The 27,427-nt window shown below is 36.2% G+C and overlaps 5 protein-coding genes across 13 annotated transcripts; 2 read left to right on the top strand and 3 right to left on the bottom strand.

Moving 5' to 3' along the window:
* The first annotated feature begins 965 nt into the window (after positions 1 to 965).
* On the top strand, positions 966 to 7,673 carry LOC122042142. Of its 8 annotated transcripts, none has more exons than XM_042602107.1 (8): positions 966 to 1,202; positions 1,284 to 1,340; positions 3,314 to 4,499; positions 4,670 to 4,788; positions 4,902 to 5,371; positions 5,438 to 5,786; positions 7,241 to 7,523; positions 7,630 to 7,673. In XM_042602107.1, exons 1-3 carry the CDS (start codon positions 972 to 974, stop codon positions 4,142 to 4,144), a joined length of 1,119 nt encoding a protein of 372 aa, XP_042458041.1. In that variant the 5' UTR covers positions 966 to 971; the 3' UTR covers positions 4,145 to 4,499; positions 4,670 to 4,788; positions 4,902 to 5,371; positions 5,438 to 5,786; positions 7,241 to 7,523; positions 7,630 to 7,673. The 8 variants fall into 8 exon arrangements, with proteins under 8 accessions (XP_042458041.1, XP_042458042.1, XP_042458039.1 ...); XM_042602108.1 differs by having other exon boundaries at positions 4,670 to 4,750; XM_042602105.1 differs by having other exon boundaries at positions 3,314 to 5,072; positions 5,151 to 5,371.
* A 4,315-nt stretch (positions 7,674 to 11,988) lies between these two features.
* LOC122042145 (F-box protein SNE-like) lies at positions 11,989 to 12,736 on the top strand. Its single transcript, XM_042602111.1, has one exon. The coding sequence runs from the start codon at positions 12,020 to 12,022 to the stop codon at positions 12,521 to 12,523; it is 504 nt and encodes a 167-aa protein (XP_042458045.1). The 5' UTR covers positions 11,989 to 12,019; the 3' UTR covers positions 12,524 to 12,736.
* Positions 12,737 to 13,093: 357 nt separating this feature from the next.
* Positions 13,094 to 15,488, bottom strand: LOC122043956 (thymidine kinase-like). The gene is made up of 5 exons (XM_042604510.1): positions 15,379 to 15,488; positions 15,165 to 15,309; positions 13,489 to 13,610; positions 13,362 to 13,432; positions 13,094 to 13,278 (listed from the first exon to the last, which is right to left on the bottom strand). Exons 1-5 carry the CDS (start codon positions 15,486 to 15,488, stop codon positions 13,094 to 13,096), a joined length of 633 nt encoding a protein of 210 aa, XP_042460444.1.
* Positions 15,489 to 18,804: 3,316 nt separating this feature from the next.
* On the bottom strand, positions 18,805 to 22,241 carry LOC122042143 (U-box domain-containing protein 4-like). 2 transcript variants are annotated; one of them, XM_042602110.1, is made up of 3 exons: positions 20,610 to 22,241; positions 20,433 to 20,517; positions 18,805 to 19,196 (listed from the first exon to the last, which is right to left on the bottom strand). In XM_042602110.1, exons 1-2 carry the CDS (start codon positions 22,224 to 22,226, stop codon positions 20,476 to 20,478), a joined length of 1,659 nt encoding a protein of 552 aa, XP_042458044.1. In that variant the 5' UTR covers positions 22,227 to 22,241; the 3' UTR covers positions 18,805 to 19,196; positions 20,433 to 20,475. The 2 variants fall into 2 exon arrangements, with proteins under 2 accessions (XP_042458044.1, XP_042458043.1); XM_042602109.1 differs by lacking the exon at positions 18,805 to 19,196 and having other exon boundaries at positions 20,189 to 20,517.
* A 2,664-nt stretch (positions 22,242 to 24,905) lies between these two features.
* Positions 24,906 to 25,846, bottom strand: LOC122043958 (glutathione S-transferase T3-like). Its single transcript, XM_042604511.1, has 2 exons — positions 25,710 to 25,846; positions 24,906 to 25,668 (listed from the first exon to the last, which is right to left on the bottom strand). The coding sequence occupies exons 1-2, from the start codon at positions 25,844 to 25,846 to the stop codon at positions 24,906 to 24,908; spliced, it is 900 nt and encodes a 299-aa protein (XP_042460445.1).
* Positions 25,847 to 27,427: the final 1,581 nt, after the last annotated feature.

Raw genomic sequence — 27,427 nt, forward strand, 5'->3', positions numbered from 1 at the left:
AGACCACACATGAACAATGCTAATATAGCCGAATGGCTATCCCACTCGGCCAAGGTGCGCACATGGAAACCAGACAGTGGAAGTATCGGTCGAGCGGTTACCCCGCTCGGCCAAGTAGTAGATTCATCAGTCAGACAACGGAGATTCAAGCCGAGCGGCCATCCCGCTCGACCCATCAACGGACAACATTGAGGCAGGGAACTCTCAGCCGAGTGGTCATCCCGTTCGACTGAACAAGAGACACCACAGGATATCTTTCAACATCTTTTTGGGAGTTAGTACCGCTGACGGGCGGCATGGCCAGGCAGAAGATCGTACGGCGGAAGCTTCCACTGTGATTTCAGAGATATGCTCGACCCGTTAAGGTACTGTTTTAGTAACACTTTACTGACATGTTTCTTCAGGGAAAGCTTGGGATTGCATACTTGCTTTAAGAAGCGTGCACACACGCTACAAGAGCCCTATATAAAGGAGGGGTCCAGGTATCGGCGAAGGTATGCTTTTATCGTGATCTCTACAGTTGTGTATAGTTTTTGTTGCTTCTTGCTTCGCCAGAGACTGACTTGAGCGTCAGAGGGCCATTGTCGGGATTCCTTCCCTGACTCGGTACTGACGCTGCTTGTGTTGCAGGCAGGAGCAAAGTCCCGTGGAAGTCAGCAGGAGTGTCACATCCCCAGTATCCACCTCATTAACTTTCGGACAGGATCAATTATCAAGTGCTAACTAAAAATAAATAAATAAATAAATAATAAAAATAGTCTAGTAGTTTTTTTTCTTGCAAAATAATGATATTTTCAACAAATTTGATAATTTCACATTCAATTGTTTGTCTATATTGCCATTAGTTAAAATACACAGAATTTCTGAAAACTTTTGAATTTGCCCTCGACATCTTCTGGATCATAGTTCCGTCTTGTAAATATAATAAATTCATGGACTTAAACGCAATTTTGTTTTGGGGAACGGGTGGGATGCCTATCCCTGCCCGTCGCCCGCTACCCGTTTCCTCTACGTTCTCCATGGCCGCTGCTTCTCCTCTGACATTCGCGGCGTCCTCCCTTCCTCTCTCAAATCACGCCTCCGTCTCCGGCGAGGCCCAATTCTTCTCCTCATCGTTACGACGCCCGATCCATCCGATCACCATGAACGCTCGCACTGCTTCCCTCTCCCACCGATTAGCTGAATCCCTGGGCACAACTGAGGTAGTTCGACCTTCCTCCCCTCCTTCCCTGCGCTCAGCTGGTTGATATGGCATCCGATCTCTTTATATTCTTATTTTTAAGGTCGGAGAGGATTCTGGTGCCCCTTCTCCTCTCGATGTGGAAGCAAATGCCGATAAGGTCAGATGTTAATGCTTCTGTTTCTTTAGTTCATTTTTGCTTCTTGATTTTTCATGTCTGGTTTGTCTGTGACTAAGTGCACGAGAAGAACAAGTAGTCAGCAATTCAGACGATTATTCATGCATTTGAATGAAGTAATGTTGGAATTTTCTGTCCAATACTAATTGATATCTTTTGAAAGTTTAAAATTATAATTTGGGCATAGAAGTACAACCCTAACGCAAAGTTATGATGTTATGGGTGAGAAGTGTATACCTAAATTTTAACCACAATTTTCCTTAAGGATAATTTAAGTTGAACAAACGGATATATAGAATGTCTTTCGCTCTTCACTTGACCTTTGCATCTATCATAAAGAGTTGATGTTTCCTGACTCGATTAAAGATATTCTGCAGGTGGTCACACCTGCATGTTGTTTTGATGACGAGATCATCGACATAGCATTCGAGAATGTCATTCATAGATAGATAAGCTAGATCCTTTCGATCTCAAAATACAATCTTACACCATAAAGACCTTTTATATGTAGGAAGAATTATATAAAGATCTACCATATGTTTTTGACACCAAGACAACTACCAAAATTATGTTTTTTCAATCAATTTAATATTTTTTGTTTTTTATTAAATCCTTTGCATGGTATTTAGAGTTGGCCATACTTAAATTTTGTGTATTTTCATCAGATTATGATTGGTAGAGTATCCCCTATTTTGAAGTTTCTCATGTATATTGCACATGCAATATGTTTCTTAGCTTCCTATATATGGAAAATGGCAACAAGAAACCTCTTATGTTATGCTCAGTCGAACAAACTCTTAACATGCAGGACATTGGATTTTTACGTCATTTATGATCATGCAGAGCCTCTAAGATGTGGTAGTTTTGATTCCTTGTTGGATGGTTGTGCAGTAGTCAATATGCCCTCGCTTGATTACCATGAGAATCAGGTGCAAGGTCAGTGTAGAATGTATTGGGCCTCCTCAAGTTTCAAGGCAGGCTATTGTCTCATCTCATAGTCACGCAAGGAGCCATACTTGCTATCTCACCCCATGTCGTGTTGTTGAGTGGTTAAATGAACATTGTCATAACCTTGCAGGTGTTGGAATTTATATATATATATATATATATATATATATACACACACACACGCACATTGTATGTGTGTAGTTGTATTTTTTACATCAATAATGTGATCAAACTTCCTCTTATTTATCTTCTTCTTTCATGGCTAAGAACATTCCCTATCCTCGCCCATGGTACTTGATCCTTGGTGTTCAAAATTGCTAACGCATTATCACATCCCCGACTTAAGTTTTTCTAGTTGTGGCAATGATGTTGGTATCAGGTAGACAGTGGTTTGACTGATGAGCAATTTACTTTCTATTTACTCATAATATGCTTCTGCTAGAAACCAACACACATCTTTGGCCATGCTTAAGACGTTTTGCTGACTACAATTTTTGAATTTTAATGCTATTAATCTTTGGTTTTATAGCATAAAACCAGAAAAAATTAACAGTTAAAACCAGAAAAAATTAACAGCCACCAGTGGTTATTGTTATCATTAGTTATCACCACAAGGCAAACCACTAACATCCTAGTAATGTTTTTATTCATAATTCTTGATTATATTGTATCATTCAAGGATGAAAACAACCCTTCTTCTATATTGGTTTTGCTTCCAAATTATATCAGGTCTATCCCCTAGAATATGAAAATTTCTAGGATGCTATAATAGACTCCTGTAACTTTGTTTTTTTTTCCTCTCATTTATTGTGCAAAGAAATATGTTCTAGTCAAAGTACCAATTGCCTTGGGCATTATTTGTGTCATTATTTGGGGCACTTATATTATCTAATGCTAATGCATGTTTTTTTTGGGTGAAGATTTTTGTATATTATATTTCTAGTGAGTTATAGGGATAAGATTTACTTACTTTTGAGTTATACTTACCTTCGACATCTTGAATGCAGTTCATCTGTATTGATGGATCATCGAACAACGTGAAAGGGCCAATAACACAATTTCCTTCTTCTCAAATTGAAGCTTCCACGGTGTTGCAAGAGAAGTTAGTGATAAGAAACACTAATGGAGAGAATCTTGTGGGAGTTATACAAGAAGCTGGTTCTTCAGAGCTTGTAATTTTATGCCATGGTTTTAGATCCTCGAAAGAAAGCAAAACACTTCTTAACCTTGCTGATGCTCTAGTATCTGAAAACATCAGTGTATTTAGGTTTGATTTTTCTGGGAATGGAGAGAGTGACGGTACATTTCAGTATGGTAACTATTGGAAAGAGGTAGAAGACTTGCGGGCTGTAACTCAGTTCTTCTCTGGGCAGAATCGTGAAGTGCATGCTATTGTTGGGCATAGCAAAGGGGGAAATGTGGTCCTCCTATATGCTTCCAAATTTCATGATATTCATAGAGTTGTTAATATTTCTGGTCGTTTTGGCTTGAAAAAAGGTATTGAGGCTCGGCTTGGAAAGGATTTTATGGAAAGAATAAAAAAGGATGAGTTCATTGATGTTATGGACAAGACGGGAAGATTTATTTATTGTGTGACCAGGGAAAGCTTGATTGATCGTCTGAGCACAGACATGCACGATGCATGTCTTTCAATTGATAAAAATTGTAGGGTCTTGACAGTTCATGGTTCAGAGGATGATGTTGTACCACATGAAGATGCTTTTGAATTTGATAAGTTAATTATTAACCATAAGTTACAGATCATAGAAGGTGCCGACCACCGATTCATTTCACATCAGAATTATTTAGCTAGAGTGTTATTGGACTTCATCAGATAAAGTCAGGAGAATGGTGCAGTGGGACAAGAAGCGTCCATTGATTTGAATAGATTTTCAAGCTTCCATTTTCTATAAATTGTGAGGGAACTGAAGATATTTTGTCACTCAAGAAACACTAATTGTTACTCTAATTAGTAATGGAATCTCATTGAACCTGTTGCCCAGAAAGTTATGACAACAGGTGTCATCTATTGTACAATGATCTGGTGACTAGTATGCTTTCTCGAATAGGATTGGTGCTGGATTTATTGTGTGATGTAGTATACTTCAATGGTTCCCTTTTGGACAAGTTTATGGTATTTGAAACTGCCAGGGCCTTTAAGTTTTCATTCATCCCGGAAATCTCAACTCTTTTGTAATTTTCATTGGTTTGTCTTGCAATTTAATGTGACTTTTGATAGATATATAATGAAATGTAGCATACTTCAACTCTTGAGTTGTAGTAATTTTCTTTAGCTTGTCATTGAAGCACTAAATTGCTGTAAAATGATCTTGAAGCAAAATGTTTCCATGGCCCTTTTGCAGTTTCCAAAACCTTTTTCTAATGGTACTAGTCGGGACTTGTAGCAAACCCAACAAGTTTCTCTTGATGCACACAGAAGCTAGGTCGTCCCCTGTTGATGCTGGTCCTTTCTTTTTCCAATGTCAGAATGGCTGCATCATTTGGTTTCTCATGTCCATCTTTAATGCTTCATGTTGTTTAAATTTCATGGCCGTTTTGTTCTGTTAGAACTGACAGACTATTCTACATAAATAGGCATCCGATCATCCAAATAAAGCATCTGTCATCTTAAGCAGAAAATATGAAGGGCAGTTTTGATGTACATACAACAGTAAACTTTGTGCACTGATTGATTAGGAACGAGAACAAATTGGAACCGAAGACCAGATTGCTGTTGATTTGAGGTGATTTTGTCGCTAGTACTCCGTGAGTTCAAAATGTTCAATTCATGTACCTCTTTATCTGTGCACCTAGCTTGCTAATGTGTTTTCTTGTCCATAAAAGCCATGTGCAGTTGCTTGTTGTTAATATTAGGCGTGCTGGGGATGCACCTCTGCAATCATCTACTGCCCAAATGATCGACAAGCTGATGCTGCCTGGCATTCAGCAGATTTAGGCCTGGAGCTCAAGCTAGCTATCACTTGAAGTCAAGTTCATTTGGCTTTCTTCTTCGACATTTTTGATGTCTTGTCCTGATACGGTTCTTGAATAGACGCCAGCTATAAGTATGAGCCATGCCTTTGTCTTTTGATCATATTACGGCTGTTGCTCATGGCCATTCTCTTTCTCAGTGCCTCATTCTGCGAATCATTTGGCGGCATGTTGTCTTTGCTGGCTTCCATCAGTGCCATTGATCACAGGATTCACTAGAATTGAAAGGGATAATATTTCTTTCTTGTGTTATTTACTTGCTTATAATGCACAGTGTCAGACAATTCCGTCCTCAAAATTTGTCCCTAACTTCTTAACTTGTTTTTCACCCAGTAGAAGACAGGGGGTTCTCTCAATAAATGCACACCACTCCCAATGAATGCTCATCGCGTTGTCTTCTTTTGAGCAGAGACAACCAGGTTTTGGACGGAATGAATTGCATACGACAGGAAGTGGACCAGCATCATTGGTGCCAAATTTGTTCCGAAGGTACCTTATCGGCCTTATTTTCGTCTTTGGATGCTTTAGGTTCTGTTTACTTGAAAGGTTCTAAGAGTACCATAGAGAGTAGTAAACATGGTTTTAATTCAACTTTGTTCTTCTCTTTGCATTGTTTACTTGACAATGATAAATTTTCTTATTTTACTTGAAAGAAAGATTCGAAAAGAGAAAATATAAATTTGCTCAAATGATGAAACAAACTAAGGTGTCGTCGGAGGAAAAGACGGTGGCCTTGTAATTATAGAGTCGGTGGATAATATCATTTGCCCAAAAGGAAAGACAACATAATTATTTTAAACCTTCCCCTTCCCCTTCCCCTTCCCCTTCTATAACACGTGCTTCCACATCCGCACCATCAACATGTGACATGGGGTCCGGCTAGTGAATCCATGGTGACTCAAGCATTTTGTCCTCTTGGTTGAGCTAAATTCTCCACTGGTGCCTTGGTCCTAAACTTGAGGCATTCCTGATGTCATTAAGCTCTAACCTGTGACTATATACTTCATACACATGGAAGCATATATATGCACTATTAGCTGCTTAGTTTTCACTATGGTTATCAGAATCATGATTTCAAATTTAATTCGCACGATTTGATTCAATTCACACACCAAAAACAGTTTGAACTGTATAGACGAACAGACTTGATACCAAACAACCAATTTGTATTTCGTAACTTAGGCATTAATAGGATATAGTCAAGTATATAGTTTCACACAATTAATTTACGAGAGGACATCAACATCTCCTAAAACATGTTATATATGATATTAGGGGTTTTCTCCCTAGAATGCAATTGAATATGAGGTTAAATTTTTTTTGACTTTTTTTTTTGATTTTTTTTTAATAAGAACCTTACAATTTAATACAATTTGCCATTTACAAAATCACTAAAACAATTTATGATTGGAACCTGGATTCAACACTTAACACAAACGAGAATAGATGGATATCTGCACCCAGGCAATTTGTTTGTTTAAGAGAGAAAAAAAAAGGCCAGAAACGCAAGACAAAAAGTTTAGTAACAAGCAGGAGATTATTATTATTATTATTTTTTGTTCTTTTACCTGTACTCATTATTTAGTTAAGACCATGCCATTGCTCTGCACTCTACACTTTGATCATAACCCGGGGAAAAACTCCTCTCACCTTCTAATCATCATTTGGTCGATTATAAATTGATCTAATAATTTACCTCTCTTCATATAATCCGTGGACTGTAATAGGCATTCAAAATGAATGTAATCAATTTTTGCTACATTGTTTTGGAATGTACGAGAGATGCATTAATAATACCAATTTAATGCAGCAACTACCCATTTGGTTATTTGTTTATTTCACTGTGGGAGGTGTGCTCCCATTTGGTTAACTCTTTGCAGTATACTTCATTTGGGCTTCTGCATTGTTGACCTATCATGTGATATTAATCAATACTTTGCCAGTGATTGCAGAGGTACGGAGACTGTCACGAGAGGGGGGTTGGGTTTGCTTTTGGAGGCACTCCATTTCTCCTCATCTACGTGAACGATTCTGACCTCTATAAACCTTGAGCCAGACATGTCTAAGTGAACATCCTTACTCTGAATCATGAGGGGGCACCTTTGCATAAAAGAATGTCTTTAATTTGGTGAAGTAAAGAGATGTTCTTGGGTCCGTAAAACATAACTGAAGTGAAGGAGTATGGACAAAATCATTCATGGCGTCACACCAAATAGACGAAGCAAAGTTCAGTAGTCTCTTGGTTCCTTTAGCTGCTCAAGCTCGCATCATTTGAATGAGAAATAAAGCGTGCCATATGCGATCTGAACTTGTTTTGTTTGGTTTTCAACAGGAAGGACATTGTTTCATCGAAGAAAAGAGAGGTGTAGGGACGGTGACAAGAGAGGCTGCACAATGAACTGGACAAAAGGAGGAGGTAAGCTATTGATTAGGGGGCAAAAAAAATATGCAACTTGCATCTTATGTGGTTGGAATCGAATCTAAATCTCACCAAGTCGAGTGGCAATATGCTTCTAGTCGGTTCGATCGGCTCAGTTGGGAATATGCAACTGATTTGGTAATTGATAAAATTGAGTGCAAAATCTCTTCTAGTGTAGTGATGTAGTGAATGAATCCTACAGAGCTTAATATTTTTTTTGTTCTTGACATTTAATTACTTATTTTTAGCACGAATATGATGTATCGTATATTTATTATATAATTTTGAATAGGTTGAATTATATATAGACTTTTATGTGTTTGTATTTTTTTACAAGACATTATGTGCCCTCCTTTACATCTCGCATCATCAGTTATCATCATTTCCTTGTTGACTAGGCATTCTATTGCGTGGCTTGATTATATAGGAATCCGATGAGTGTCGCATTCCCTATCTATTGCAATGTTTAATCCATAGATAATCCACCCTATATATTATACATATACTGTCAACAGTATGCTGTCTCGGAATCATTTTTTATTTGTTGTTTTTTGATTGAGTTATGGGCAAAAACAAAAACAAAAAAAATTAAAAGAGCATTCAGTAATTATTCAAATGTATTTAGGGTGAGTTTAAAATTAGAGTTTAGGATTTAAACCGTGTAGAAATTATTGAGTAGTTGCTATAACGTATAGAAATTACTAAGTAGTTATAAAAATTATTCAGTAATTATTATAATGTGTTTAGATAAGTTTAAGTTTTAGAATTTAGCATCTCCGAACACTATTATATTAAAGTACCATTTATCACCTTGTCAAATTATTTAAATTTTATTAAAATCATATTAAAACAGTTGTATAAAGTCACTGTAAATCTAAATCCTAAACTCCCTAAATATACTGTAGTAGCTATTAGGTAGTTTTTAAATATTGTAACATCTTTTTTAAAAGAACATTTATTTGATATTTCTCGTAATTTATTTTTACCCTAAATTATCTTATTGAAGAGACATTTATCTTAATGGTCATTATCTATTTTATAGGTGGTTTGTTCTATTTATTATTTATAATTATTCATTGAGAGCACGAAAGCACATCCTTATTTATTTATATTTTAAAAGATATTTCTTTTTTTTTTAAAAATAAATTAAAATAGCATTGTATTTATAATTATCTATCTAAATTATTCATTTGTATGCCATTTCAAAAGTGTTTTATATAAAATATTATCATTTTATATAAGGTGGTGTTATTTTATATAAAATAAATAATTTTAAAGTGAAAAATACAAAAGAATATTTGAAAATAATTAAGAGGATTAAAATATGAATTTCATTAAGTTCAAATTAAGAGAAGATGATGTACCTAATATTTTGTTTTTATGGATAAGTAATTAATGGAATGGATATCAATTGTGATTTGCAGCGGCAGAATTTGGAGCGTTGCTAGTAAAGAGAGAGGCGGGCCGTGGAAGAGTCGGTGGTTGAGCTGTTTCCACGGTCGCCAGGGGAAGCCGCGTCGCTCTAACAGAACGGAGCATGGGCGGGCAAAGTGACATTAATTATAGATAGATAGATAGGTAAGGTAGGGGGGCTGTGTATGTGGTGATATGATGTGCTAGGTCGCCCTTTACTTTTTGATTTCATAACCAACATCATCATATCACCCACGCCACGCCTAACGCACCCTTTTTCTTTTAATACTTCTTTAATCTATAATTTATTTTTCATTTAAATTAAATTAATCAGTATAATTATTAAAAAAATTAATAGTCGGAAATTAAATTAATCGATATCATTTTATTCGATTTTTATTGAAAAGCTTGTTTATAAAAAAAGTTTGATTCGTACCCTTTTGATTAAATCGGTTCAGTCAAATCCTACTTAGTTGCATAAGGTTGATTTTCATTTTCTTTTCTTAAAACAAACTAATAAGGATATAATAATTGCTTAAAAAGTATTTCATAACTAAATTAGAATATTTTTTTTTATTAATTTTGAATAAGTCAATAAAAATATTTTAATATAAAAATATTTTTTATATAAAAATTTTGATAAGTTGAAGTAATTTTGTGTATTTTTAAAATAAAATATACATGATAATAAAAAGTTGCTTTTGATTCACTCCTAGCAATCAGAATGAGAATGAGTATGAACTTGAGTATCATTCTTAAAAAAAAAATTGGTTAGTTGAATAGGGGAAAAAAAGTATGATGAGGGAAAAAATATGATGGAAAAAATGAAAAGAGAGAAAGTGTGATGTGAGAAAATAAGGAAAGAGAAAGTATGATGAGAAAAAAAGTGTGATAGGAAAAATGAAAAGAGAAAAAGTGTGATGAGAGAAAATGAGGAGAGAGTGTAATGGGAGAAAATGAAAAAAGAGAAAGTATGATGAGAGAAATTGAGGAGAGAGAAAGTATGATGAGAGAAAAAGTATGATAAAAAAATGACGAGAGAGTGTGTAATGAGAGAAAATGTGATAGAAAAGAATAAAGAGAGAAAATGAGAAGAAAAAGAGTGATGGGAGAGAATACATGGAGAAAATGGAAGAGAATGTGTGATGAGAAAGAATAAGAAAAGAAAAAGTATGATGAGAGAATTAAGAGAGAGAAAGTATTATGAGAGAGAATAAGGAAAGAGAAAGCGAAATGAAATAAAAATTAAATAAATATATTAAGGGTATTTTTGTCCAAAACTTAATTTTCATTTCCATTCCTATTAAAACTCAAGGGAAGAGATGAGTTTCATCAATACTCATTTTTAGATTTCATTCTAAAATCTTGATTTTATTCCCATCAACTAAATACAAAGTTTAAAAATGAATTCATTTTCTCATTCTCAGACCCTTAAGTCAAGCGCCATCTATATTATTTTTGTTATTTAAATAATATAAGAAATGTTGTGTTTAAATTGTAACCGTTATTTAGGCCCATGAATTACACAACCAATTATTTTACTATATTTGTGCGGCTGTGGACTCACTTTTTATTTAAAATTAGTAATCACGCACATATTATATTTAATATGTATAATATAGTATACGAATACACGTAGTTTAGTATCTTAAACCCATAAATTTAATTTGATAATAGTGCAATGTAAGAGTGAAGATTGAAAACTCCTGTAACAAATTACTATAATAAATTTTTCTTTATAAAAATTTAATTTATATATATATATATATATATATATATATATAATAATTAATGAGAAGAGTAACTAAATAAAAATCAAAATATTTTTTTTCATAGAGAACGATGAAACGTTCCCATTTTATTTCATTTAAAGACTCTTTTTCCATCATCTTTTTAAATTACATTTTAAAATAGTTTTTTATAATTTTAAACTCTCATTTTAACTGACTGTTAATTCTAACAATAATGATGATAAATTATGTTTATTTTATAAATAATTTTAACTGGCTACCGCCTATAGTAAGCTCAAAAGGAAAAGTCAGAGGAGCTCGAAATAGAGAGCATACCCAAAGTGGAAAATTCAAAGAACTACACTAGTCAAAGTAGCTGATAGTTAATCTAGCCCGAGAGTTTAAAACAAGTGATATGCCAATCTATCTCGAGAAATATTATAGCCTACTAAACTTAAATGGAAGAACTAGTGATGCTTAAATGTGAGAGCTCGAGATGCTCAAATTAAAGAGGTTAAGAAACTCAAACATGATTGTCGATCAACTGTTGACCTAATTTTGAGGTCTTAAAACATATAACATGTCGCGAGATCGCGTAGGCGTGATGAACTCACTAGGGTAAATAATTAGTAGGGATATTAATCTTAAAGTATATTTTTCAAGATTCTTAATTACAATTAAAAGAGATTTTTTTTATAAACTAATTAATTAATTAATTAATTAAAAATCCAACACAAAGGGGACTTCTTATCTTTTACGCATCTCCAAGCTCTTTGGCCCTTCCTAGTTGGCCCCATCCGGAACCTTCCCTCCTCCCCAAAGATACCTTCCAAAATAATCAATTCCCATAAATTTAATTATTAAATAAATAATTTCGCATTTCTTGTTCTAAATTACAAAATGGTTGGTTCTATTGCAAATCAAAGTTAGAAACTTCAAAAGAAATTTTAATAGAGAAAGAAACTTCTAAATTTTCAATTCAATTAGAATTTAATGTTGACCGTTGATAATGTATTTTTATTAATTTAATTAAATAATAAAAAAAGGTCATCTTCCTAATTTACTTTTCTCATTAAAAAAAAATTAATCACTTAACTCTTTCCTTTTCCTACTTATAAAGCCCCGCCGTTTCACTTCTCCATCGAAAAGGAAAGGAGATAATGCGACGGCCAGAAGAAGAAGAGGAGGAAGAGAGAAGCTCGCCGGGGTGGCGGCGCATCCCCATCAACGACAACGCCGACCTGCTGGCCGAGATACTCGGCCGCCTCGACGGGCGCTCGCTGGCCGTGGCGGGGTGCGTCTGCCGCCTCTGGAACGCACTCGCCCGCCGGGAGGCAGTGTGGGAGGTCGTCTGCTACCGGCACGTGGCCTCCGCCGGGGCCTCCGCCGGCGGCGGCGGGACCCGCTCCGTGGTGGCCGCCCTCGGTGGGTACCGCCGGCTGTACCGGCTCTGCATCGGACCGGCGCTGGACCGGCTCGCCGGAGTCCGGCGACGGCAGGGGCCGGCGGCAGCGGCCCGCCACGTGTCCCTCTCCCTGGCGCTCTCTCTCTTCTCCATCGACTGCTACGAGCGGCTGGGCGGCGGGGGCGGGAGGCAGCAGCAGCCGCCGCCGCCGCCCCCGACGTCGCTGCTCTTCCTGGGCAAGCCCGTCGACGTGTCTTGATCCCCGCCGCCGTTCAACCCCGGAGAATTCTCCTCCGTTGGATTGGAGGAACGAGAGGATTTCGCTTCCTCATTCTCCTCCATATTTAATTATTGCAGGGAAAAAAAAGAAAATAATTTGCTAAATTGCCTACTAAATTCTTGCCTCGATGTCTCATCACTATGAGATTTTTTTTTGCTTATTTTATAGAAAAAAAAATCAAAAATTTCTTCATGGTAAGAACAACCCAACTATGAAATTTAAACTCTAATCCTCTTATTTATTCTTCTAAAGGCATAATTCAATTGGTTATACGTTTGGGAAGCACGAGTGAATAAAGCATATAAATGAAACACATGCTTCTATATTGTCTAAACAAAACACTTGTACACGAACTGCATTGTTTGAAATCACATTACATATTGTCTTTAACATAAATAACATGCCTTTCTCACTACATAAAAGCACACATGAATAAGAATACTGTGAAGATTTAAAACAATACATCGATATCATGATCAAGGAATCAAATAGAATAGGAAAAGAAACAAAGATAAAAATCAAGGCACACACAGAGCAGTACAGGGATGATCACTTCATACTTTGAGCTGTGGAGGAAACTTGGAGAGCTAACATGGACTTGGTAGCTTTTCCATTCACATAGTGTTGCCTGCAGACGGGCATGTATACATCAGCCCCAGCAATGAGCTCCGTCTGGGTATCGTTCGTCTTCCTCAGTGTAAAGAAAGCACGCCTACTGCAAATCTCGCAACGGGCTGTAAGCTTAGTGACAGAATCAGCAAGTGGCACAACATCAAGCACAGAGCCAAATCTCTTCCTGTCAAGGTAGTTTATTTACCTTCGTTAGGTGGAGGTAGGAGCACAGAATAATTAGATAGATGCAAATTCACATAGTTGGATTTGTTTCGACTGCAATATAGTATAGAGCATACACAAACTGTTTCAAACTAAAGGGGATAGCTCACCTTAAGTAGTCACCATCAAGGCCTGCAACAACAATAATTTTTCCCTCAAGATCAGCAGCATTGCAGCAGAAATCATAGAGATCTTTGAAGAATTGGGCTTCATCAATACCTATTACATTCAACTATCACGATGCAGTGTCAGCAGAAAAAAATTGGGAGCTTATGAACTGTAATAAAAAGCTCATTCAGACATTTTAAACATGTCCATGAACAATAAAATCCAGTTTAAGATACTCTTTCCATAAACAATGTATTAGATGCATTACAAGCAACCATGCATCAAACTTCTCTTCCATTGCACTATTTACAAAAATAAAGAGACAAGAATGGCATATTCAAGAAAATGATTTTTGAAAAATGTCAGAGCAAACAACTATGGAGAATGTGGTAAAAGGCGAAACACACGCCCCTAGCGCTCCTGCCAACCTATCTTAAGACCAACATAAAAAAGATAAATCATGATGACTGATAAGGCAAGTGACAAATGAGGTGAGCAAACAACTATGGAGAATGGACATAGATAAGTTAATATTTCAATGATAAAATTGCTCAAATTGCTTTTTTACTAAAATTTAAAAGCTAAAAAAACACATGATTACTTGTCTTACCCCCACTGTTACAAAATGACACTCATTCAATTTGCTTATGGATTCTTTCCTTTAGGATAGTGGTGAAAGGAGACTTACCAATCTTAAGAGTTGGTCCTCATTTTGAAGGAGACACCCTTTGAAGGCTTCCATACAAATGATAGAGAAGATACAAGTAGTCTATTCCAACTAACAAATTCCAAAGATCTCTATCCCTATAGCTATCTCTTACAAAATTGCAAGATTCAAAGTGTACGAAAATAATAATAATAATGTTGTCACATGAGCACTTATCACTCCCTCCACCTTGCAACCCACGAGGGAGTCATGAACGTTGCATCCAAATTAAGGTTGGATCAACATAACAAAAATGCATACCATTTCTTATCATCATTCATATCAAACAATGTCAAAAAGAAGAGCAAACTGCCCCATGGTTTCCATAGCCATGTTTATAGCACAGGAGGTCAAAATGACTTGGAATTCTCATAAAGATGATGATAGAGATGTATAAACTCATCCCCAACACTCATCAAATCCAAACCAACACAAACAAAAAACACATCACAACAGCATTGCCATATTCATCTCTAAAAATACCTAATTTAAAGAATCTCTTATGAAAATTGACCAACGATAAAATTTCTCACAGCCACATCACCCAAATAGTATAGAAATTATTTAAGCTTGCTTTAAACTTTCATCCTACTACTTCCCATCCCAAGCAAAAAAAGGAGTAATTCAAAACAGCTCTCTATTGATCCGAGTAAAATTGAAGATGCAAAAAAAAAACAATAAAAATTCATCCTTTGTATATATCCGTTCTCCTTGTACTGCCATCCATTCATCCTAATTTCCATCACCTCGTTTCAGTTATTATCATATCAGAACCATTAGATTTTGACATCATATCATTGGCAAGGAGAATATGAAAAGAATCGTATCCAATTGATCTTCAGAAGATCACCTTGTAGACAATTAAACAATTACAATAATCATTCAAATAAACAACGCATCGTTTACAGGTGATGTCTGCATGCGTATCAATTTGCAAGGGATGAAACAAAATAAAGCACAATTTTGATATACCTTTTGATAGGCTGCGTCTCCTATTTTATCTCGTAGAGCAGAAAGCTTCGAGAGAGAAAAGCATGGCATCCTGACGCCATCATGCGTCACCACCGAATCGAGTCCGTACCGCGTATCCCTCTTCGGTTTAATCACCGCCACCGATCTGCCTGGGCAGAAGGAAAAGATCAAGCTCTGAACGAATTATAGCAAAGAAAGCATCGCAAGAACAAACCTTCCGCAGTCCTTCTCGGCCTGGATCCGCCGGAGGAGGGCGGTGGTCTTCCCGGCGAACATCGGGCCCAGGATTACGTGAATCTCTCCTGAAGGCGATGGAGAAGCCATTGGCGGCGAATCGAGCCTCGATATTGGGAAAGAGGAGACGATTTAAAGGCGGATGGGGGGGCGGAATGGGGGAGACGGCGGGAGACACGTCCTATTAAATATACAATTTGTCCGAATAAGCGCGCTGAATTGATTTTGGCGGGAAATGTCATTTGGAATTTGAAATTAGAGCTTTGGAGGGAGGGAGTGGGTGGGTGTTAAAAGAGGGTTACGATAATTATTTTTATCTTTTTTAAAATAGTAGAAATTATTTAATCATATAAATATAAAAAGTTAGGATAGCACACTCTGACGCTCAATAGCTATTGGATAAGATTCATCATCTTTGAGGTTAATTGATTTAAAAAGTTAAATACTTAAATTAATATAAAAAAATACCACCTCTCACTTTAAAAATCATGAAAATTATTCTTCTTTTTTTTATACCGCTGGATGATTGATTTAGTTTTTTTTATTACATTTTCCATTTAAAAAAAATATTTATTGATATTTAGTTGATAATTTAAATATTTTATTATGACATCATGATCCGGGGATTGAAAATTACTATTCTTTTAGTTTCATGAAAACGTCAAATTTAAATTTATTTTTAACTATAACTCCTTTTAATCAAATTTCTTTAATAAATAAATAAGTATATATATATATATATATATATATTCATTTAATATAAATTCCTTTTAATCCTATTATTCATTTCTGATAATTTTAGATGTGTAAACAAATAAATTTAATATACTAGTGTGATCGTGCACACGCGTTGCGTGTGATTATTTGAGTATTTAAAAATCCGAATGATTTGGATTTTCTAGTGTCATCCTTATGTTCAAAATCAAGAATTAATTATTTGGGTAAGATTCGTCAGACCCAGGCAATAGTTTAATAATGCAAGGGTGACGCTAGAGAATCCCAACAATAAACAACTATAACAGGCTTCCCTATGCAAAAAATTATTTTAATTTAATATTATACTTATCTTAGTAAAAGAAACTAAAAAAAGTATATTTTTTAACATCGTCAACCTAAAATATTTATAGAAATTTTTTTGATCATACAATCAGAGAAAATTAATGATGAGAAAAATTCATAATAATACGTCGTAGCTGAGTCTCGAACTCTAGATCACTGATTGTTTCGCTTGTGAAATTACTAATAAACTTTGAAATTATTTTTAATGTGAATAGAAAAAAGGACAGTAACATAAATTCATTTTAGGCTTCACCAAAATTAGTTAGTAAAGGGGGGAGATTTTTAATAAAATAGTAAGATTTATTTTAATATACTAGGACACTTTATTAAGTTATCCATCTAAATTTTCAAATATCCATAAACTTACTAAACTAATGATAAAATTATGACATTGGAAAAGTAAAATGCATAATTTGAATATTTGGATATTTGAAAAAAATAAAAAAGTCGTTATTAATGGAAGGAGAAAAATCCCAATCGTTATAATTAAATATTATTTATTCCCTTCTGTCATCGTTTTCATTGACTTAAATTATTGTGTCTTTGCTCAATCAAACGGCTGTGGTCATAACTAGTGCTCACTTTCCATTTCATGGACATGCCAACAATTTCTTTTACTTGCAAAGCTCCTCACTACGATCCAACTAATTCGGATTAATCCGACCCACAAAAGTTTTATGTCAATCTCCAAAAGCAAATAATAGAAGTGCAATATCAAATCGTCAATATTCAATCTTTGCCATCTTCGTCACCTTATAACGTCCAACATCGAATCAATACTCTGTTCATGAAGATAAACTCATAAGTTTTTTAACCTAAATTTTCCACTAGATTTAATGCCAAACAAATCCAGCATTTTAAGAATCCATGTTGTACCTTATCGGTCTACCATGCCTATGGGGTTACAAAAAAAAAAATCTCCTCACAACCCTACCATCAAAGAAGTTATAAAACTTGTTAACATCAAATAAAGTTCACAAATCAATTACCAAATATATTTAAAGCTAAAAAAATACCAAAGACATTTCAATGGGCAAACTAAAATTTAGTCAACTTTTATAAGGTAAAAGGGTACCTTCCTCTAAGGTGTCCATTTCAATTCATCCTTTTGGGATTAAAGAATAGAAAATAAAATTTAGTCAACTTTAGCAATTGATCAAGAGGTCAATAACCATTTAAATCAGCTATATATATATATATATATATATATATATATATATATATATATATATATATATATATATATATATATATATATATATAAACAACCTTCAGTAGTGTTTCTATCAGCAGTGGATAAGCCATCTCCATAATCACATCATATTCACATCAGACAAGGATGTAAACTAATTGTTTCAATTAAATTTGTTAAATTTTATTGAGAGAAACTAAAAGGACATTTTAAATTATGTAATTCATCAAAAAGGATATCTCTTTTTTTTTTAAAAAAAAAATAAATAAAATAACAACTCATTAGATATTTTATCCTAAAAACATCTCTTATTTTGATAGTATTGTAATAGTTATAACTACTTACTATTCTATAGCTGCTATAACATTTGCCCTCAGATAATGAATCGATTCTCAAAAAATGACGATCTAAAATTTACCTCACCATAAGTCTAACACTTATATATTTACATTTATCTCCCTCTATATCCGTAGATCTTTAAAATAATAGATCTATTTTTTTATTAAATAATTACTATAATTATTTTGAAATAATTTTGATAAATTTAAAATAATTTTTATAAAATTTAAATATTAAATTGACTTACTAAAGAATATTTTGATATAAAAATATTCAAAATTTAAGATTTAATATTAAGAGTTTCAAGTTTAAGATTTAATTATAATTGTGTCATAGTTATTTAAGCAGTTACTATAACTATTTTAAAATAATTTTAGTCAACTTAAAATGTTTTTTTAATATAGTTTAAATAATTTTGATCAAATAAGTAAAAAGCATACAGTAATTTTTATTAAAATGAAATAATTAATTGTTTATATTATAGTAACTGCCTAATAACTACTTCCAATAACACGCAGTAGCAATTAAACTCCAAAACCTTAAACAAGCACAATTATATATTAAAATATTTTTTTATCTAACTCAATTAAAATTATTTAAACTTATTTAAAATCACTTTAAAATAATTATAAAAACTGTTTTGTAGTTGATACAAAAGTACTGAAATAAAGAGTATTATTTGGATAAAATATTTGATAGGATTTCTTTTTATTTTTTATTTTTTAAAATGAACGTCATTTAAATTTTTGCCAAGTTTATTTTGCCTTTAGTTGTTTATGGTGGTTCACAGCTGTTGTTGGTTCATATGATTTCAAATTCAAAGCCAACAGAGTCCCAAGACACATTTTTGTATTGATACAGGCACTTAAAGCTATCACCATCTCAACCCTCAGCTGGCTGGAATAGCCAACACACTTATCAACCAATATCTACTAAAACGGATGCTTGGCCACAGAGATTACAGTAATTGCTTGCAATACAATAACAATTGTGTTAGAATACCTGAGTTTATGTGCTGTGTTGTTGACAATGACTCCTGAAATTGATATGTGGCCATGGATAAATTATTTCCAAGGTCATATAAGACATAGCAGTGACCATCACTGCAGTTTGAAGGTGCTATTCATAAGCCAAGTTGTGCAAATAATGAGTCATTTAGCTTCTGGGATTCTATCTTATCAAGAGGCTGTGAGAGGAAGAGCCAATTCCTATGCACCAAACTTTGTCTCAATGCAGAATTTCAGCAAGAAAAGACTTATTTTAGAATCATCAAAAGGATATAGCGCATTATCCTAAACACTAAACAATTTAAGTTGCTCATACAAACAAAAGTAAATAATTTCACTGAAATAGTTCATACTAGTTGCTTAATTAAGGTGTGAATATTCTAATAGAATGATTTTTTTGCTTTACATTCTAATGATCATTTGTTTCAAAAGTTTAAGGTGGTGTGATAAGCATATTATGATCTTTGAATATAGGAGGATCATTATGGTTTTAGCCCTGACAATGTCACAAAGTAGCAGACAAATATTTTAACTAGCTATTCATCAATAATATTTGGATGAAGTAACCTATGTTGTCTTATTGGTCGGCAGGGAAACTTAGCTGAACATGAAGAAGAGAAAAAAATCACCAGATGCATGCGTAAGCTTATTCTCAGTTTGATGAATATCTCAACTTAATTAGCTTATGGATGATAGAAGATCATAAGTCATTACCTAATAAGGCTGCAATTAACAAATACAAATAGGTCAGAACATTCCTAATTGTTAATAGCATGAAGATCATCAGATCCGTTTTAGAAGCACAAAAAACAGAGATCGCGTCATGTTTAAATAATGTGTTTTCCAAGCATTGGCTGGGGAGTAGCTTTCGTATGCCGCGCGTCATTGGCATGACTATGGACGGTCTTAATTTGGTTTACTATGTAGTTAGTTCAGCTCCTGCAACCACTTAATGCATTATTGACAAAGACAACAAAAGATGAGTGGAGGCTCATCTACAAGATTTCTATGAAGGGGCTCTTTAGTATAGGATTTGCATTCCTGAAGATTGGTGTTTACATGCTGAAACAGGTTGTAATATCATGGGTCCTCCTCCCCAATTGTTCGGGTTCAAAGAGACGAGTTTCGGCTATTGGTTCCCGAGTGAATCAGTTGAACGGAGCAACACATCCTTCAATCATATCGAACACTCCTTTAGAGAAAAAGATGCAACTAATATTGGTTACTACAAGAAAATTTTGTCCTACACAGCTAAAAAATGAAATCCTACTCAAGACCAATCCACATTTCCCCAAATCTAGTTGAATTATACAAACAATATTATATAGATATATACACACACATACAACTCCAGAAAATGATACTTCTATCAAGAGTCATACTGATGGCGATTAAAATGTATAGAAAATGATAAATTTGTACAGGGATTAACGTTACCGAGTGATCTTTAGCCTGCCATGGCTGGCGCAGAGGAGTTGTTCTAGTGCCGCAACTCCCGCAAATAGCCCAGCAGCATCGCTGCCTGCGAAGGAATTGCATGAAGAAACAAGCCGGTTGTTGTGTGGTTAGTGGAAAATTGAGAAAAGAAGAACAAAAAGTAAGCCATGGACAGACCTTGCGCTTAGCTCGCGTTGAGCCAGCCTGCGAAAGCTCAACCAATGGTGGGATTGCGCCTTCGCCCAAGAGAAGCCTTTGGATATGGGGACTTTCAGCGGCGAGCTGCAGCAGCGCGTGCACAGCGAACTCTCTCCCAGCTGTTGGTCCGGTTTCCATTGCCTCGACCAGCACCGGGATCCCTCCCGCTTCCGCCACCGCATCCTTACCCTCCGGCACCGCAGCCAGGCTTCCTAGCACCACCAGCGCCTTCTCGACTGTGCCGCCGCCGCGTTCCCCCACCAGCTCCACCAGTGGAGGCACCGCCCCGGCGCTGATAGCCCTTTCCTTGTTCCGCCGGACCGAGCACAGCTTGTACAGCGTGGTTAGGGAATCCTTTTTTCCCCGGCTCGAACCGCTCACGAGCAGAGACACCAGCGGCGGAATCGCCCCGCAGGCACCGATTGCCCCCCGGTTCTCCTCGATCATCGACAGGCTAAGCAGTGCGCAGGCAGCATTCTGCTTAGCCACTGCTGTCCCCGTCCGCAGCGCGTATACCATCGGCTTGATAGCCCCCGCGGTAGTGATGGGCTTCTTGTTCTCCTCCTCCAGCGAGAGATTCAGAAGCGCCGTCACCGCGCTCTCCTGCGTCGCAGGGTCGATGCTCTTCAGCAGAGGCACAAGCGCCGAAATCGACCCCGATGCCCCGATCAGCGCACGGAAGTCCGACCGGTGCTTCGCCAAGAGCCGTATCCCCGCCGCCGCCGCCCGTTTCAACTCCGGGGACGACGCCCCAAGCGCCTCCACGCACGCGCCAACCGCCGGCCCGATGCTCTCGACCGAAGCGCTCTCGATGGCCTCCAACGACGACGACGACAAGGCAAACACGAACTCGTACGCCTCAGCATCGGCGGCTGCGGACGCCGAGGGGCTCGGCTGCGCCTCAGCGGGTGGCGCAGAGGCGAGCCGCTGGAGCTCGCCGGATATATCCGAGCTGAAGCCGGAACAGTCAGAGAAATCCCGCGATAGCTCGAGAATCTCGGAAACAGATTCAGCGGAGGAGGCGGCGGACTTGGCATCGGAACCGCGGGGAGGGCCGACGGCGAGCTGCTGCAGCTGGAAGTCGACGAGCGAGTCCGTCAAATTCTCTGATACAGCGGCGGAGCCCGCCTGCGGCGAAGCGCCGGCGGGCGGATCGTTGCGGAATAGGTTGGAACGGAGGGTGCGCATGGAGCGGCCGAGGGAGCGCTGGATTCGGGAGGAGGACGAGTCGGCGAGAAAGACCATGGCGAGGGAAGAGGGAAGCAGTGGGGCGTGGCGTCGGTGGGCGAAACGGACAAGGAGCGGAGGGGATTGGAAGAGGAAGGAGGAAAGGGGAGGGAAGGGGAGCGGGGTAAGTTTTGGAGCGAGGGTTTCTGTCGAGTTGTGCTGAGGTGGGTGGGTGGATGAGCGACTTGCGGCGGGAGGAATGGAGCGTTGGGATCGCGCCGCGGTGTGCGGTGCGGTGGCGGCAGCGCCGTTTGTTCCGCCTGCGGCGGTCGAAGTCGAGTACAGGTGGCAGTTTGGGTTAGATCGACCTGTACTCTGGGCACCACAAAATACAAAAACTAGGCACAAAGAGGGTCCCACCGTGACCATCGCGAATGCTGGGCGGTACCTGATTTTTATCCGTCTCTCACATGTATCTAGGCGTCTGAGTCATTTCCGAGTATCTCGTACACCCAACAGGGGATTAGAGTATGACGCAATGCTACAATGTTATAAGAGCATCTGTAGTAAATTTTTCAATATAATTTTTTCTTTCATTATATAGATGAAATTTATAATTTTTTTTTATAAATTTGTATCAAAAATTTTAGGACTAGATTTATAAAAAAAATAATGAAAAGAAATAGAGAGAGAATTTTAAAAGAAGTGGAGTTTTTAAAATTGAAAAGTTTTATGATAATAGAGAATGATTTTTAAAAGAAATAAACTTTTTAACTTTTGATATGTGATAATGATGTGACAGAGTATAAACCTCTTTAAGAGGTTTACGAATGTGGATGTCCTAACATTCACCACCTCATCAAAAAGGATTTGGCCTACTACCACATACTCATTATAACAACATCCTTTTTTCACTCACATCCCTTTTAACATTAATATTCATTATTCATGGGTCCCAAAATCCACTCAACCATCTTAAAATTATATCATATTAAATAAATATATTTTAAAATATTTAAATTATTATTATTATTCTTAATAATAATATTACTTTTAAAAATATAATTTTATTATTTTTCAAAAATAATATTAAATTTTTAAATATATTTATTAAATAAAATAGATGGTTGTGAGGAAACGAAATTATAATGTTAGGAAAACGAAATATAAAGTTGGGAAATCGAAATTACAACTGAGCGCCTAAAATTATAAAGTTGGAAAAATGAAATTACAACTGAGTGGCTAAATTATAAAGCTGGGAAAACAACATTTATTTTAAATTACCATGTAACTATGAAATTGAAATGTAACAATTACTTCAATAAACCATACAATTATGTAATTAAAAATAATATATGAAATACTAATTCATAGATTGTTGTTGTATTGCCTCCAGATATGCTCAACTAAGTCGGCGCGAAGTTGGTGATGAACTTGAGTGTCACGTAGCTCAAAATTTGTTCGAAGATAATCCTGAAATCCTTGGTTTGAGCCATGGATAGGTTGTGCGGGTTCGTCACCTTCATCGTTGTACCAATTTGTCACGTGACCTCCCTCATCCTCAACAATCATATTATGCAAAATAATGCATACTAACATAATTTGTTTTAACTTTTTCCTATACTAATAACGAGCTGGACCTCTGACAATTGCCCATTGAGATTGGAGCACCCCAAATGTCCGTTCAACATCTTTTCTTGCAGACTCCTGTCTTTCCTTAGACAACTTCCTCTTGGGATCCTTCGGGCAAGGAAAAACCTTAACAAAAATAGCTCACTCGGGATATATTTCATCTGTTAGATAATAGCCCTTCGTATATGCAGTGTCGTTCACCATGAAATTAATTTCTGGCATATTTCTTTGCAAGATGTTGTTGAATATGGGAGATTCATATAACACGTTAATATCATTACGTGAACCGACGACCCAAAAAATGCATGTCATATCCACAAGTCATAAGACGCGACCGCTTCAAGTACGATTGTTGGTGACCCATGCCCCCTTGTAAATTGACCTTTCCAAGCAACTGGACAATTTTTCCATTTCCAGTGCATATAATCAAGACTACCTAACATGCTAGGGAAGCCATGTCTCTCATCATGCATTTGAAGAAGACGTTGAACATTATCAGCATTTGACCTTCTCAAGTACCTATCACCAAATATTTCAACCATGTATTCGCAAAACTTGAAAAGGCACCTGATGGCAGTTGATTCACCCATACGTAGGTACTCGTCAAGATGATCGGTAGGGACTCCGTAAGTAAGTTGACGAATCGTGACGGTGCATTTTTGTAGTGGTGACAACCCTTTTCTTCGTACAACATCGTCCCTATGTTGAAAAAATGCTGAATGATTCTCTAATGCATTCACTATGCGGAGGAATAACTCTCTTCGCATTCGAAATCATCTTCGAAATATTTCATCATGATACACAGGGGTTATAGAGAAATAATCATTGACGAGCCTCTCATGCCCAGCTTCACGATTTCTTTGGACGAACCTTCTTTTGTGCATGTCCCTCCTCTGATATGCTTCCATAAGTTGTTGGTGTTGTTGAAGAACCAATAACATCAATTCTTCACCTGGATCATAAGCTTGCTCATCGATTTCAACATGGACTTCGTCTTCACTTGTCGAGCTGGAACTTGAGCTAGAACTGCTTGTAGAATGGGACATTTTTGGAAATGGTATGATAGTCGAATGAAAATCTTGTAGCACAATGTGTCTATATATCTTATTTTTCTCATGCAACGGCTAGTTTGCAACGACTAGTTTGCAACGATAAGTTTGCGTAAGTTTCCAACGGTAAGTTTACAACGGTAAGTTTGCAACGGTAAGTTTGCAATGGCTAGTTTGCAACGGCTAGTTTGCAACGGCTAATTTGCAACGGTTAGTTTGCAACGGTAAGTTTGTAACGCCTAGTTTGCAATGTCTAGTTTCCAACGGCTAGTTGTAGCAGCTAGTTTCCAAAGCTTGTTTATAACGATTATTTTGTAAAATTATAATAATTAAAAATTACATTAATCGAAATGAGAAACACAATAATTAAAAATTACAATCACTCGAAAATATAATAATACTAGAAAATGAGCATTCAGTAAATAATTTAGATATTCCATCTCGACCTAATATCCTGGCATAGACATTCATGTATGATAAGCTGCTCCTTTGTCATCTGCGAGGTGTTTTTGTTCAATATTTCGTACTCCTTCAACTTCAGGCGACGATTCTTAGCTTCAGATTTGGACAATGCAGCTTTTGCCTTAATCTCCTCTACTTCAAGTTGTTTTTGTTTCAAATCGACTTTGGACTTCTTCACGCTTGTGTACTCAGTGAACTTTGTGATAATATTGTTGTAGTTTACTGTCAGATCCTCCATGGTCGATTTTACTTTGTCTTTTCCCTTTCTTTTTGCTGCCTTTTGTCCCATTGGACGAGTATCTTCATAATCAAGGTCTATACTCACATCTTGGTTGGAGGAGGTGTTGCTTGCTCCCGACTCTGAGGTCCTCGTCTTCTTTGTGGCCACAAAGTGATCAACGAATTGTGGAGTAAACATTGGGCGATCTTTGACAATTCTCCACACATGTTCGAGATTGAATGCAACGCCATTGTTTTCGGATCGATATTTTTCGTACGCAAACCTCAATATATCTTCATCACTATGACCACTTCGATATGAACTATAAACATTATTGTAATTTGCATTGAATCGATATACCTTCTTTTGGATTGTATTGTGCCAATGTGACCGTATAACATTTGCACTTCTGGTGTTTGAACCTAGGGGAAGATTCTCATTGTAGTAGCTTGCAATCCGTCCCCAAAAAACATCCGTCTTTTGATCATTGTCGATTATTGGATCATCACTGATAGTGACAAAACTTCTCGCTAAGACCTCGTCTTCAACCTTTGTCCAACTTGAATGCTTCTTGTACCCTCAGCATTTGAAACCACCTTTTCTAAATTAAACACCTTAATTGGGGATTCACGGTCGGAAAGTTGAGTCTCCGGTACAAAAGTCGGAGTTGCAGGTTCATTCAACATCGAAGGAGTAAAAGACATACCAGTTGTGAGTGGGGTACCATATCCATGAACAACCGACTGTGTGAAATACGGATGACTCATGTTTTGCCAATATTCAACTGGAAGCGGTTGATATGGACCTCTAGGGGCATAATTCAGATGATTCATAGAATTTCTAAAACCTTGGAAATTTTGAAGATTTTATGGAGGAAACGACATATTGGGAAATGGATATGAGTATTGATAATTTGATGGAATTTGTGAATTTTGGGAAGATGAATATTCTTGCGAGTTGTTTGTAGAATTCAAGAAATTTGTAAAACATGTCCTATTATTTTCATCCATTTCGGAAAGAAAATAAGATGGTAGGAACTTAAAAAAATAGATGGGGAGAGAATTTAGAGAGTAGAATTGAAAGAGTAGTGAGTTGGAATGAAAATATGTGTATATATTGATGGATATTTATAGATGAAATTTCGAACTAGCCGTTAACTAGTCGTTAAAAAATAACCGTTAAAAAACTAACCTTTATTACCTTTTTAATTTTATAATTTATAAATTTTTTAATAAATAAAATTTTAAAATTATATATATAACATGGGTGGGCTGGACTAGCCGTTATTACCTTTTTAATTTTATAATTTATAAATTTTTTAATAAATAAAATTTTAAAATTATATATATAACATGGGGTGGGCCAACCCTGGCCAACCCCATGAAGCTTGAACACGTTCAGAACACTGAATGCGTTCAAGCAATGAACTTTAACGCGGTCGTCTGCAACGCCGCTTTAACGTGGCGTTGCGGATGCTCTTAGACCATCTTCAACCGATGCCTTTTACATCATTTTAATGTAAAAAAGACACCAAATCTCCTTCAATCGAGACCTCAAAACTTATAAATGGTGCAAGTACGGATTTTTTAAATATAATATATTATAATATTAAATTTATATTTAAAATATTCTTAAATATTATAAATTAATATTATTTAATTTAATTAAATTTATTATGTAACTAATTAATTTTCTTGTAACTAAAAACATAATATCATAAAAATTAGTTATCATGTACAATAAAATTTTTAATTTTAATAGTAATTATTATTGTAATAAAAATATTTAACAAATTAATATATATGTCGAATAATAAATTATAAGATGAAAAAATAGAATATTCCTTTTAGTGTAGGAAATGGTGTGTATTGGTTGAAGTTGGAAAAATTTTTGGTGCTCAAATGACACCAAATTGATGTTGAAAGTACATCAATATAGATTTTGTGGTTGGAGATGGTCTTAAATCTCAATGTATAAGTCCTCCTCTTGTTGAATCTTTTAACTATAATACCACGGTAGAATATTAAGGTTATTATTCAGATATTACGATTCGATTTCTGGCTATAGTATATATTTGTAGAAATTTTTCTTTAAATAGGGAACGTAATCAAAGGATACTGGGCTTCTGGGTTGGCCGCCGACGTGCTTCTCGATTTATCCTAATGGATGGTGGGAACTTCCGTAGGGCCGGACTGGTCATCCAGGAATAGTCAATAAGACTAACTGAGTTTATCATTTTTTTTAACCCAACCTCAACATCAACAGTA

This window comes from Zingiber officinale, chromosome 2A (genome assembly GCF_018446385.1).
Source record: "Zingiber officinale cultivar Zhangliang chromosome 2A, Zo_v1.1, whole genome shotgun sequence".
Taxonomy (NCBI): Eukaryota; Viridiplantae; Streptophyta; class Magnoliopsida; order Zingiberales; family Zingiberaceae; genus Zingiber; species Zingiber officinale.